The 13,489-nt window shown below is 47.8% G+C and overlaps 1 protein-coding gene across 4 annotated transcripts in view; it reads right to left on the bottom strand.

Annotated features, from left to right (window-relative positions):
* The window catches only part of LOC140699563 (uncharacterized), a 40,228-nt gene that overhangs the window by 25,370 nt on the left and 1,369 nt on the right, over positions 1 to 13,489 (bottom strand). Inside the window, exons 2-3 of one of the 4 annotated variants that reach the window (XM_072972218.1) lie at positions 11,171 to 11,344; positions 10,257 to 10,325 (exon numbers count right to left, since the gene is read on the bottom strand). In XM_072972218.1, coding sequence (XP_072828319.1) covers positions 10,257 to 10,325; positions 11,171 to 11,344 — 243 coding nt within the window. Of the gene's footprint in view, positions 1 to 10,256; positions 10,326 to 10,565; positions 10,628 to 11,170; positions 11,345 to 13,489 lie in introns of those variants that run through there. The other 3 variants (XR_012077733.1, XR_012077732.1, XR_012077735.1) reach the window with 3 other exon arrangements.

Here is a 13,489-nt window from a genome sequence, read left to right as displayed (position 1 = left end):
ATTTTCTTTTGGTATCATATAGTTTTAGAAGTATTTGTATAACTAAGTGATGGCTGCAGCCTATGATTCTGCACTGGAGTGTTTGGGGCTAAGGAAGCCCAGATTACATGCACTGTGTAAATGCAATCACACCAACACAATGACAGGCGCCCTAGTGGCAGAGCTGAAGTTCCAAAGCAGAGAATCTTATGTTGGAAGACATCTCTCAGTAGAAAGTAAGAAATGCAATGTTCTGTACTCAATTTCATTCGCTTTATGGGCCATTAACAGATAGTATATCTTGTCTAATGAAACCCGAAAATATATTGTCATCTTCGATTTTCTCCATCTGACTGTTTTATGTTTAATTTGGATATCAAACCCTCACTCCATACGGAAAGCTCAGGCCTACGCTGCAGCACAGTTACATCCCGTGGAAGAAAGCGGATCAAGGGAGAACTGGAGAGTTTCCCTTCAGAAGCTGCTAAGTGTGGTTTTGCACCTGTACATCATTTACAACCACACCATCGTCAAAAGAGTAAGACCTTACATCTGTGGAGCAAAAAGCACTGCGGTGCTTCCGAACCATCAAAGAACACTGAGCTTTGTGCAACAGTCCTGAGGCACTTAAAGCGTACTTTCTCTGAAAGGCTCCGAAACTGACTCACTTCACCATTTCAGGTACAACGGGGAGGTACCGGAATTAGTAGAGAGAACATGCCCTTGAAGTCTGACAAGGCCCTGCTTGAATCCTGCTACAGCATTTACTAGCCGCTAAATGGACCAATTCCTTAACCCCTCTGAGAAGGCTTCCCAATCTTCAAAACAGGGCTGCCACCGCCCATTTGGGAGGCATGGATGTGAATGCAACACGCAAGTAGGGCGGCCGACTGGTACGTGACACGGGGCCTGGCTAGTTTCCCTCAGCTGCCCTTCTCCCCCTTTAAACTTGCACTTTTCCCCCTGGTACGGGTGAAGCCCCCGGAACAGACTGCCCGATTCTTCTGTGTATCCCTGGATACATACCTTACCCTTAGGAGGCCAGAAAAACAACTGCCTCCTCCCCAGTCACTATCAATATTCTTAAGAGTCTGGGTATTTTTAACTCTATTTTTCAGGGAGACTATTCCAGAATTGTTCAACCACCTTTCTCCAGGTTGGCTCCTCTCCCAGCGCCCATCCCTTCTCACTTCAAATCTTCTGTCTGATTGCCTTTTGTTCGTGGGAAAGAGAGTCCGCTAGGGTGCGGACTCCCGAGGCCTCCCTCCCTTCCTCACAGGAGAGTGTGACTACATTCTCCCAACTCCCCACTGCGACTCCAGCTTCTGAGGAGTTTCCCCTTGTGGACCCTGCAGCCTCTGGATCGTCCCAAGATGTGCACACGTGGCCAAAACCCTCCCTTCAGATTTCTTCCTGGGTGGCCCTGCCCACCCCCCAGAACCTTAAGGATAAATGCCATTGCTCTGAAAATCACAAACGCCGCTGACTGACACACCAAAGCTGCATGGTCTGGGCTTTCCTCCAAACCAGGCACAGCCCTGCCCCCACCAGCCAAAGTCTGCACCTCTTGAGATGAGCTGATCCACTTGCACGGCTGTGAACACCAGCTAAGAATGACAAATCCTAACGTGTATCTCTAGTCCGGCTCCTTCACCTGAGCCCCAGGCTCATAGACCCGAGTGCCTCTTGGAAGTCCTAACTTGGATGACAAATGGCATCTTAAAAATGCCTTATGTCAAAAAAAAAAAAAAGCCTTATGACCACCATTTACTCTAGACTTCGATTCCTGGCAGGTACCTCCCAGGCTCCCCATTTTAGTAACAGCCCCATCACCCACCTAGGTTTTTGAGGTCACATTCAATTTCCACTGTTCCCTCCACCTGGCCCTGCCCTGGAATCAGTCTTGTCATTTCTGTCGCTAAGCCAGTCTCAAGTCTGGTTCTGCAGGGAGCACGGATGGAAACCGTTAAGCTCACAGCAAGGTGCACTGAGTCACAGTCCTCCGATGGGAGTTCCCTGGAGGGATAGGCATCTCCTGCTGCCGGTCACCTCAGAAGGCACTGGATTCTCACAAAGAAGGACCAGGAGAAGGGACTCAAGGATCTCCCGTGGTCTGAGCTTTGAAGGGCCCGAGGTTTGGGGGAGCTCCTAGTTAGCTGACACTCATGTCAGTGAGTAGATGAGGATGGTAGGAACCCAGGCAAGTCTGTTCTCGCTCCAACCCCTTTTCTCTCGGGAGCCACGGGAAAGGCCTGTTTCCAGGGCACAGACCAGACATCACAGATCCCAGCCTGCATTTGCCAACCCAGACAGCCTTGACTCCTACTTGCGACTCTTACTTTTGTTCTGTTCCCCCCCCAGAATGTGATGGACTCTTTCAGAAAGTCTGGACTGTCTCAAGCGAGACCAAGTCAGTGAAGGATGAAGTGTCCACATTTGGACCAGAGCATGAAAGGAGAAACAAGGCCTCATGTCCAGCATGACGGTGGTGGCCAAACCCTTCCCCTGGGTGAGATGAAACAGGGTCGGGGTGAGAATGCAAGGTCCCTTCACGGCTGACAGGGGTGTTGGAGACTCACTACCGCAAAATAACGACATGGCCGTCAGTGGTGGACATCAGCTGCAACAGACACAGAGTCAGCTATTAACTGCCAAAAAGGGGTAAAAGTAAAGGCCGGTGCAGGGAGGCCTGCACGGCTGCTGAGGCAAACCACAGACCCGGCTCTGAATACCCACTGGCTGAAGAAGAGAGGAAGCTACGGTCCCCTTTAGCGGTCCCTGTGTCCACCAGATCCAAGTGAACCAGCTCCTTAGGACAAGGCAATGTTTTCCTGATACTTAGAAAAACCAGCCTCATAAAGGGAACAAAAGAGTGGCATGGTTTTAGACCCGCTCCTGCCCCTCTATGAATGCAAAATAAAGTAAATGGCTCTGGGAAGGTGAATGCAAAAATAAAACCAGAAAAACAAAAAACTGGTGACTGCTTCCTCCAACAGAGTCCACTGCAGCTGCTCACCCCCGAGCCGGCCACTTCCTCACCAGTGACCGCCGGCCAGGAAGCACAGTCACGCACGTCACACAGCGACAGCCAGGAACCGTGTGCCGAGCACGTTTGTGTAAAAGCCAGAATCAAGCAAGGTGCTGCAGATTTTGACTTTCCAAGTTTAAATACTCCATGAAAAAAATCCCTCAGCAGCCGCCTAAATCAATTCGCATCTCTCTTCTTCAAAACAAATAAACAAAATTAGTAAGAGAGCATTTGTTACCAAATATAAGGAGGAACAAACAGGTTCCTCAAAACAAGGACTTTAACAGGTATCAAACTCCAGTGGGTGATGTGCTAACAGAGCAAAAATTCCAAAAAACTAGAAAATAAGAAGATGACTAGGATAATATATGAATCATGGCAACTGTTAAGTTTTTGCTTTTTAAAGCGATGGAGACAGCACAGAGGGCGATCTGGCTATTCCAATGCAGGGTGTGCACAGCCCACATTTTCAGACCCAACAACATGCTCACAGGGTGGTATAAGAGAAAAAGGAAAATAGAAAAAGGAAAAGAGGAAAAGCGAAAATAAGAAACACACAAGAACAAAAATAACTGACAGCATTTGCAAGAAATTACGTGAGTGTGATGAGGACAGGGACGCGGGGACGGTGAGACCCACCCTCACCTCCTGATCCAGGGAAGGCAGGGGCCTGAGGGGAGCGGTGCTGCCGGGGGACCCCAACGTGGTCAGCGCCCCAAACCAAAACTTCACCTAGTTGCGTGTAGACAGCTTTTGGGCTACAAAATGTGTTCACACTTCAAGCTGGACAATGTTACTCACTCCCACCAAGAGGAACAGGGGAGAATTAGGTTCTGCTCCTGAACCAAAGCATTGTTTAAAAAATTAATGACTGTGGAATAGTAAAAGCAACTATGGAGTAAAAGTGACTGGAGGAGAACGTGCTTGACCCGAGCTCACTGGCCGCGTTATCTCGCTGACGTTCAGATGCTGGCTGAGCCCTTGTGGTACCAAAACAGACAGACCCACAAGGAGGGAGGTTTAATGCGCTGCTGTATTTTGATGCCTGGAGCCATGCCTGGTACACGAGGTTCTGGGTAAACAATGGTGACAGTGTCAACCACTATGGGCTAAGCACACATCCAGCTACTCCACCAAATCCCAAGGGCAGACTTCAAAAGGCAAAAACAATCTGGCATTCTCTGGTGGGTCTGCAGACTCAAAGCCAAGCAGTTGCTGAGCAAAAATGTCACCAGTGCCTCCTTTGACGAAAGAGGAGGCACTGGCCTGGGGGCTGGTGCAGGGCTCCGGGCTTCCACTGCTCACCCACCAGTCTGTCCAGGGCGAGAAGGTGGTCCCTGCTTACATTGCACCGATGCGCCTACCTTGAATGACGCCTTGGGACTCAACAGGAGGTGACAGGTCAGGTGAACGGAGCCAGCCTTGGTGTAGCACGGTTCTGGCAGCTATGCCCTCAGCAGTGCCCAGTTTCCTAAACCTGACACCTCATCTCCAAGGAGCAGAAGGGTAGTGTGGGCATGTAGATCACAGGACCATGTGAGGACAAGTACAGATCATGGCCACGACATGCCTCTCCCCTTCCTTAAGCCATAGAGGAATGTCCGGGGAGGAAGTGAAAATTAATCCAGAGCCCGCCAGGCACCATACGCAGGTGGGACACGGATCCCCTTTGTCTGTCATTCACAGGACTGGTGTGGATTTTCTTTTTATCAATTCTCTGGCATCTTCTCCTCCATCTTACCAACAACAAGAAAGGAGAATCTGACCTTAGAATCAGACAATCACAGAGCCCCTCCTGCACAGCGGGCCCGGCAGCACGTGTCATGTCCTCCGACCGTCACCTGTGGGACCGCCATGAACGCTCTCGAGACTCAAGGCCCGAGACCTCAGGCCGGGGGGGACACAGCTCCCCTCAATCTCCCCAGTAAAGGGGGACCACCTCTCGGCAAAGACATCTCACCCTCTTCTGCCCGAGGGACAGCTTGAAAGATACACAGGGAAACATAGTAGAGGGTGAGGGGGTAGGCAGCCCAGAAGAGCTCGTCTGCCCTTCCAAGGCAGAGTGGGGCCTTTGCCATAATCACAGGGACAAAGTGAGGACGAATTTTTCCCTGCTCTGTTCCATTCTCCGTGACACGCCTTTCCCTGCATAAGGAGCTCATTCGGATGCCCCTGGCAGTGTTTCTGATGTCCTAAATTGGCATGGTGGCTGTCAGGCAGGGGAGAGGGCCTGAGCCGTGCTAGTGCTGGGCCTGGGAGGCAGGAGACACCGGCTCCACCCCGAGCTCAACCAGCACCTCGTTCTGCGTCTCGGGAATCAGAGTCTCATCTATAAGCGAAGGGATGAAACTGTCCCAGGACAGGCTGTCCAACAGGAATGAAATGAGAGTCATGTAAATAATGTTTCCCAGTTGCCACGTTTAAAATGTAAAAAAAAAAAAAAACAAGTAACTGATTTTAAGAACAGACCTTACTTATTCTACTGTATGTAAAATACTATCATTTTGACATGTAATCAATATAGAAAGTAACAAGATAGTTTATATTCTTTTTACTAGACAAGTTTCAGCGTCTGATGTGCATTTGACCTACAGCACATCTCAGCTCAGACCAGCCTCCTCCCCAGCACTCCTAACATCAGTGGCTGTGGCTACTCTATTGGACAGCAACTCCAGGGGTCCCACCAAGTTTCCTGGCTGAAAAGGGGGAGTAAGTGTCCACACTAACCCTAAAAGTATCTCTCTGAAACAAAAGCAGATTTACTTTTAAATGTCTGAAAACCGGCGGGCTGCACCTCCTTCCCGCCTTGGCTACAAGACAGCCCTCCTCCTTGCTGATCCCATTCTGGATGTAGGGAAGCAATCTTTCACACAGCCAGGGTGGCCCGGCCTTCAGGTTGACTTGCCTGCTGTCTGTGTCCAGTCCCACGATGTCCTCCTACTCAAATAGGATGTAGAGGAGGGGGGTCTTCTCCCCAGAATTTTCGGGGGCCCCATCCAGCCACTTGGACTTGGGCAAGATGAAGAGTGACTCAGTGAAGTCGTCGATCCTCTTCTCCACCAGCCTGCAGTCCTCGTAGATTGAAGGCCACGTCGGTGCGCGGCTGCTCGGCCACCTCCCCATACAGCACAAAGACAAAGAGCTGAGAGTCATAGCGCGTGGTGCCATACAGCTCCTCTGTGCATGGAGCTTCTAGAAGGTCTTGGCCAAGAGGCAGTTGGTAATGGTGACAAGGCCCACGACATTGCGGTGGGTCTGGGAGTCACTCCATCCATTCTCGGGCACATAGTGATACCTATAGTAGATACAGAGTGCCCACTGGGAGCCGCACGGGCTGATTTGGCTCACCAAGGAGATTCCATTATAGATGCAAAAGAAATTCTCTAAGATGATCCCCACGGGTTGGACGACAACGGGGAGAGTCTGGTGGTCCTCAGCACACTGCACGTAGTCAGGGGCGCTCATGTTGCAGTCCCTGCCGAGAAGGGAGGGTAAATCGATGTACATACTGTGCTGTGGGCTGCGGGCCTCACTGGGTTGCAGCGACCTGGTGTGCACCAGCCAGAAGGCAAGGGAAGTCCAAGCAAATCGTGGATAAGTTTGTCCTCAGCGTCTGCACATGGCTACTGAAGCTCAGATCACATTGCCCAGCTTTTGGTCTAGGCTTCCATCCCCTGCAGAAAAGGGTCATTTCTTGTTTTCTGTTTCCAACCACCTAGGCAGGCCCTGATGCAGTCGGTGCTCAAAACTGCTGAATAAAGGAATGAATAAAGGAACTGCTTCCCCACCCCTCAGCAGGATATAATGCAAAGAACCATAGTAGGATCAAAATATCTGGATTTCAACTCCAATTTATTTGAACTCCTAAGGTGCAGAATAATGGGTAAGAAAACTTGCTTTGGGGAGGAGGGTACAGTTCAGTGGTAGAGCATGTGCTTAGCATGTTCAAGGACCTAGGCTCAATCCTCAGTACCTCATTTTAGAACAATGAAACAAATAAATAAACTTAATTAACCCCCTCAAAAAATATTTTCTCAATTCAAAATTCAAAAAAAAAACCCACCTTGCAATTGACACAACATTGTAAACTTGACTATAATTCAATTAAAAAAAAAACTCCTTGCCTTACAAGAATATATCTGGATTATGGAATTATGCAGATGTAAAATGCCTAGGGTACCACCTGCATAAGAAGAAGGAACTGTACAAGTGTACTATCCCTCATTTATGAGCTATTTTTCCTTTGGGGAGGTTATAACCTCTCAGAGATATTTTTCTCATATTAAAAAAAAAAGAAAATATTACCTGATTCTCCATACTGCTGAAGAATCAGATAACCCTATGAAAGCATCTGAACCACAGAGTTTATTCAATAAATGTTTGTTGAATGAATGAATAAACAAGCAAAATGAATGCTGCTCCCTGCCACAGACCATCATAATGGTATTGCTTGGAAATGCCAAGCCCACATTCCACCCAAATCTACACTAACCACGTGGTTGACCTGGGCAGACCTGTGTGCTTCTCTAAACACCAGTTTATTCATAAATAGAAATGAGGGCAATAACACAAACCTAAAAGGATTAGTGAGTCACGAATGAATAGTACCCCAACTTTGCAAGATGGAACCATTAAAGAAAATTGGGCAAAGAGTCCATAGGCCCTCTCCATATTATCTCTTACAACTACATGGGAATCTACATTACATCTAAAAATAAAAAGTCTAATATTTTAAAGAGGCTATTGTGTTTAAATGAGCTCACTGTCTCAAATAAGGAACACACAGTACAATTAAGACAATGCGCAGCCCATGAGATGCACTCAGTAAATATTCCCACTGAACCCACTGGTCCCTCCAACTTCAGAGCATGAGGATGTGTCCTTGTGGCCAGAGGCCACTGCACCTGAAGCTAACAAAGCTAATGGTCCCCACTTTCAAAAGCCCTTGCCACCAACCTAGGTCTAATTTTGTATTTGTAATTTTTTTTTCTTTTTATTAAATAGAAATCCCCAATTGCATAGCCTTCAGGTCACCAAAACCTGGCCACAGAGATCATGATGGCAGCCCTTCTTGGTGAAACAATAAAATGAAGAGCCATTTCCACAAGACCTCTGTGTAAATCTACTAGGGAACTTCATCCTGGACTGAGAGGAAGAGGACTGGGGAGGAGGGGGAAATCTGAGGCACACAGACCCATGGGCCACCTGTCCCACAATGGACATTACACTCAACCCTCACCCTCCAGGAACTTCAAAATACACACAGACAGAGTGCTGTGGACAATATATATGTATTTTTAAAGAAATTCCGACTCTCTAGCAGGTCTTGTATCTACAGAGACACAAATGGCTTATGTGTATAATGTTTCACAAAAGCCTTAAAATATTACCACCCCAACTTGACACATTAAGAAACTAGGGATAGAGGTTTATCACATTGTGCAAGATTAGAGAGATGCCACATCAGACACCGTATTTAAACCCAAGCCTTTGCTCCAGTGCTCACACAAGAAAGTGTGACTTACTGCCCCTTTCCTGCCCTCTCCCTGCAATCAATCTCTGAAGAGTCTTTTCTGTGCCACGTGGAATCACAATCACATCAATTTACCACAAAGAGCTATGTGACTCCTTGGAGGACGTGTCAAAATCTAAAGGGTTGGGATGGGAGGAGAGATTTGCATTTTCTGTTTCTCAAAGGAAACATGGCTTTAAAAGAAACTGAAAAGCACTTATCTAGTCTAAGCCCTCATTGTGCAGAGAAGGAAATGGAGGCTCAGAAGAGATGAGGAAAGGGACTTATTAACAAATATTGCCTAAGTGCAGCACCAAGCCAGCCCTGGGCCCTTCTGGGGGAGTACCTGGAAGGCCCAGGAGAATGACTGTTAGAAAAAGGAAAGAGAAGAAGCATACAAGGCCCTGTCTCTATACCACCATACCATGAAGTTCCACCAAATTATCCAGTATGGGTGCAGCCAAAATTTAGGTGGGCTAAACAGGTTATAGAAACCTGGAAGTCTCAACCATGGTGGAAATTCCAACTTTTACTGTTTTCTTCCAAGTTCAAGCATCAGTTCAGTGGGCGCTCCATACGAGGGACTACACAAGGCCTGGAGTCCTCCCAAATACAGATCTCTATTATCACGTGTGCACACCACACACAGGCCCACCAGAAGAAAAACGCCCACACATAAGATGGAATTACTGAAACAGAAAAGAGCCAACCAGCATATATTGCTAGCAAAAACGGTGCTGCTAGAAATAGACTCATGGACATAGAAAGCAAACTGTTGTTAGCAGGCAGGAAAGGGAGGATTAACAGATACACATTAATAAATATAAAATAAATGACAAGGACCTACTATATAGCACAGGGTACTATTTTCAATTACTTGTAATGAGTTGTACTAAAAACAATCTGAAAAACATTTATAAACATATGCATAAGCTTATAACTGAATCTCTGCTGTACATCTGAAGCTAACATGGTAAATTGACTACACTTCAATAAAAAATAATTTTATATAATAAGTAAAAATAAAAGCAACGCCATAAAAAAAAGTAAAAGAACACGGTAATCCCCTTAGCTGTAGGTGGTGGAGAACTCTGCAAGCACCAAGTCCACTCGAACACTCCAGCACTGGCGGTCACTCATTCTAACCATCAGAGAATCACTTGGCTTCTACGAGGTTACTTTTCTCTTCAGTGAAAGGCTACAGTTGCATCTAATGATGTATTGAGCCTCATCATTCACAAACCCAAGAATTAATGAGGATTTCCCATAGGCATGGCTCTGGATAGATGAAAAGATAGGGTCCCAGATATATTCATGTGTAGAAGTTTATGCCATAAAGACATTAATTCTTCCTGCTTTGATAGACAGATTCATTGCAATTCTGATTAGAATTCCTCCTAGATATTTCATGGAATGTAACAAGTTAATTTATGGTCAGGAACAGCCAAGAAACTTCTTTAGAACCCCACTGGGAAGGGGTGGATAGGTCATGCATTTCAACTGGTCTTTCTGATGTGATGAAAACGTTCTGGAATAATAATGGTTGCACAAATGTGAATATGCTAAAAGCTGCTGAATTGTAACATTTAAGTGGGTGGACTTCATGGTGTGTGAACAATATCACAATAAAGCTGTTATATGAAAAAATCCTTCTTGCCAATTATTTTTCCCTCTATACTACTAGTCTGTCCCACAATTTAAGAAAAACAAAGAAAAACAAAACAAAACAAAACAAACCAGATTTTGCCAGGAGCTCTTTAGTAGTGCAGTGTCACTGGGTCTCCAACGCCTCGGGTTGTGCTGTTCCTGTTAACACACAATAGCTGGGCTGGACTAGTTAGGGACTATAAGTATCTTTTTAAGATCAACGGTCTCACGTTTCACCCTGGGAGAGTGAAGGATGGAGGATGAGACAGCCTCATGCCTTCAGCTCATTTTTAACTGAACAAAGCCCTGCTTTCACCACTGTAATTCCTCTCAGTATAAAAACACGTTACATCAACAAGCACCGCCATCATAACACCTGAAAGAGTTCAAGGTACTTACCTGGGGCAGAAATACTGATCAAGGAGACAGAAGCTCCCTCAGCACTGCTGCTCCATTTTCCCGACTCCACCAGGAGAAGCTGGGCATTACAGCCGCGGGCTCTCAGCCCAGGGAGCAGCGCCCACGCCGCTAATCTTGACCTCAGGGATCGGGAAAGGGAGAGGAAGGCAGCCCCGGGGTCGCGGGGCAGGGAGAGCGGGGTGGGGGACGCGGGCTGCAGCCCCGCTTGGAGGCCAGCCCCAGCCCCAGCCCAAGCCGCCCGCCCCGTCCGGGTGTGCAGACCCCGCCCGCCCGGGACACAGCCCGCCCAGTGGTGGGGACGGGTCGGCGGCCAAGGAGAGGAAGCCCGGGAGGAGAGGACTCGAGGGAGGGAGAGGGGAAGGGGACTCCAGCCGCGGACTGAGGGGAGCCCGGCTGGGTCAAGAGGCGGCAGGGGCACACCTGGCCCTGGGCAGCTGTGGCCGGTGCGCCAGGGCAGGTGGCGCGGGCAGAGGGGCCTGGCCCGAGCAATCCAGCTGAACACACGCTGACTGGCGCCCTGGGGGGCTGTGACACGCCGACCGCCCTCCCGCAGCCGCCTCACCCCTTTCCCGATATCCCCTCACCTTGCACTTCCACAGCCAGAGGCCCCGGCCCCAGGCAGGAGCCAAAGGCCTACAGGGCGACAGAGCTGAGAAGCCATTGGGGCCGATCCCCGGCTCGGAGCTGGAGCTTCCAAACCGCGGTCCAGCTGGCAGCGACTGCGCATGCGCAGGAGGGCCATCGATCTGCTCTGGGTCCTGAGAGAGAAGGGGAACCGAGGGAGGGAGAAGAGGGGAGGAGGAGGGGAGGAGGGGAAAAGTGGAGGGAGACACATGGACAGGAGGAGCAGAGAGAAGGCAGTTATCTGGAATTGGGAGGGGAGTAGCAGAGATGGGGAGAAAGCGTTTTACCTCTTGGGGCATCCCGAAGGAGGCAGCAGTCCTGCCTATACACCCTTCTCTAACCCGTCATTGCCCACAGCTCATATTTTACGTCCCTGGCCCAGCCCTCCAGCTAAGGTCTCTGCAGAAACCCTACGGGTATCACACCCGTTGCCCCCACAAGGAGCTAGGTTTACTGTTGCTCCGGGAACCAAGCACCCGCAGGTGTTGTTTCTCAGAACTACCTTGGGAAGAGTACATGTTCCCCTTTTACACGCTGGGAAACAGGCAGGCACGATCTCTGCCTTAGCTCCACTGTCCCAAGTGTTGGGCTGGCAGGGAGCGGGAGGTAAAATGTCAGAGCCCCAGAAGGAGCAGACTGCCTGAGTGTTGGTGTATAGTCCCCATCCCTCCTGGGTAAACCACACCCCAACCTCTGGGAATAATCAAGGGCTCACCTTAGGCCCCTGTGTGTGGGAGAGCTGCCCTCAGTCCCAGTACCCAGCTTGCTAGGTAGGTAGAAGTGTTATTGAGTCCAAATTCATTCTCCTCAGTGCAGGACAGGCCAGTAAGTTGGGAGACCAAGTGTTGGGGCATGGAATAGCAAGTTTCTGTAGACCTAGATGGCAAACTAATGTCCTAGAAAACCATCTCCCCAAGTCAGAATTCAGGCTGCTTTCCTATGTGCTTGGTTTTTGCAAACTTCTTGGTGTAGGAATTCCTTCTGGTTAGAATCCTTTGTTCTTGCAGCTATCTCCCTGGGTCAGATCCCTGTAAACCTCCAACAAAACAAACGTTATTTTCTATTCTGCAACTTGTTATCTTTATATGATTGGAAAAGTGTTAAATACCCTTAAAGGTCAGAGCCTTCCGAATAGGCTCTCCTGTATATTTTAGGCTCTAGGCAACATTGTTTTACAAGCAAGATGAAGCCTAGGAGACAGAGCACAGGGTTAAAGTCAAAGGAACAGATCTAATATGGAGTCAGATTTCTTCTTTTCTATTACTGTGGCAGAAGCCACTTGAGGATTTAAGTCCCTTTAAGTTAAAAATAAGTAAAACTTTAAAGGAATTTACATACATTGGTGGGAACGTGCATAGCATATCTGGAAAAGCACACAAAGGATTGTAAACATTGGCATCTCCAGGGAGGCGTGTAGGAACAGAGGATGAGGGAAAAGTTCTTTCACTTGAGTATTTTTTGCTCTGTTTGAATTTTTTTATCCATATGCATATATTTCTTTTTCAGTTAAAATAAATGTGTAATGGAGCAAAGGAGTAACTAGCTCAGCAAATACAGCAGCCATAGACTCACTGAGTCATCACTTTTGATTTAAGCCAGGAAGCATTGTTTGTCTCTCTCCTATGTGTCCAGTGTTGTCTTAAAACTTCTTTTATATATTTTTTTATAAAATAATAACATGCTATCCCTCACCCCTGCCCAGGGCTGGTGGAAAACCAACTGAGTCTTTATTGAGTTGTTTTCCAAGGAGTAGAGATGAGTTATAAACAGAACACAACTTCAGGGCAAAACAGGCGGAGTGGTTTTCCAGCAGGCCAATAGCGATGACCGGTTTTCAATAGAGGTGCACAGAGGCTGAGAGAGAAAGCCTCCAGGACCCTACAGAAAGCTGCCCAAAGTGCCTTCCCCATGGCACTACTGAAATAGGAAAGAAGAAATCTGACTCCATATTAGATCTGTTCCTTTGACTTTAACCCTGTGCCCTGTGTCCTAGGCTTAGTCTTGTTGTTTCTGCACCTTTTGTGAAACAATGTAGCCTAGATCCTGAAATATACAGGAGACCCTATTCTCAAGGCTCTGACTTTGAAGGATATTAACACTTTTCCATTCGTATAAAGATAACAAGATACAGAATAGAAAATAACATTTGCTTGTTGGAGGTTTACACGGATCTGACCCAGGTGAAGAGCTGCAAGAACAAAGGATTCTAACAACAAAGAATTCATACACCAAGTTTGCAACAACCAAGCATTCCCGCTTCCCCTTTTTAATATAAGAGC

The sequence above is a fragment of the Vicugna pacos genome, chromosome 11 (assembly GCF_048564905.1).
Source record: "Vicugna pacos chromosome 11, VicPac4, whole genome shotgun sequence".
Taxonomy (NCBI): domain Eukaryota; kingdom Metazoa; phylum Chordata; class Mammalia; order Artiodactyla; family Camelidae; genus Vicugna; species Vicugna pacos.
The sequence above is the reverse complement of the archived record's forward strand: the minus strand, read 5'-3'. Positions and strand labels throughout refer to the sequence as shown.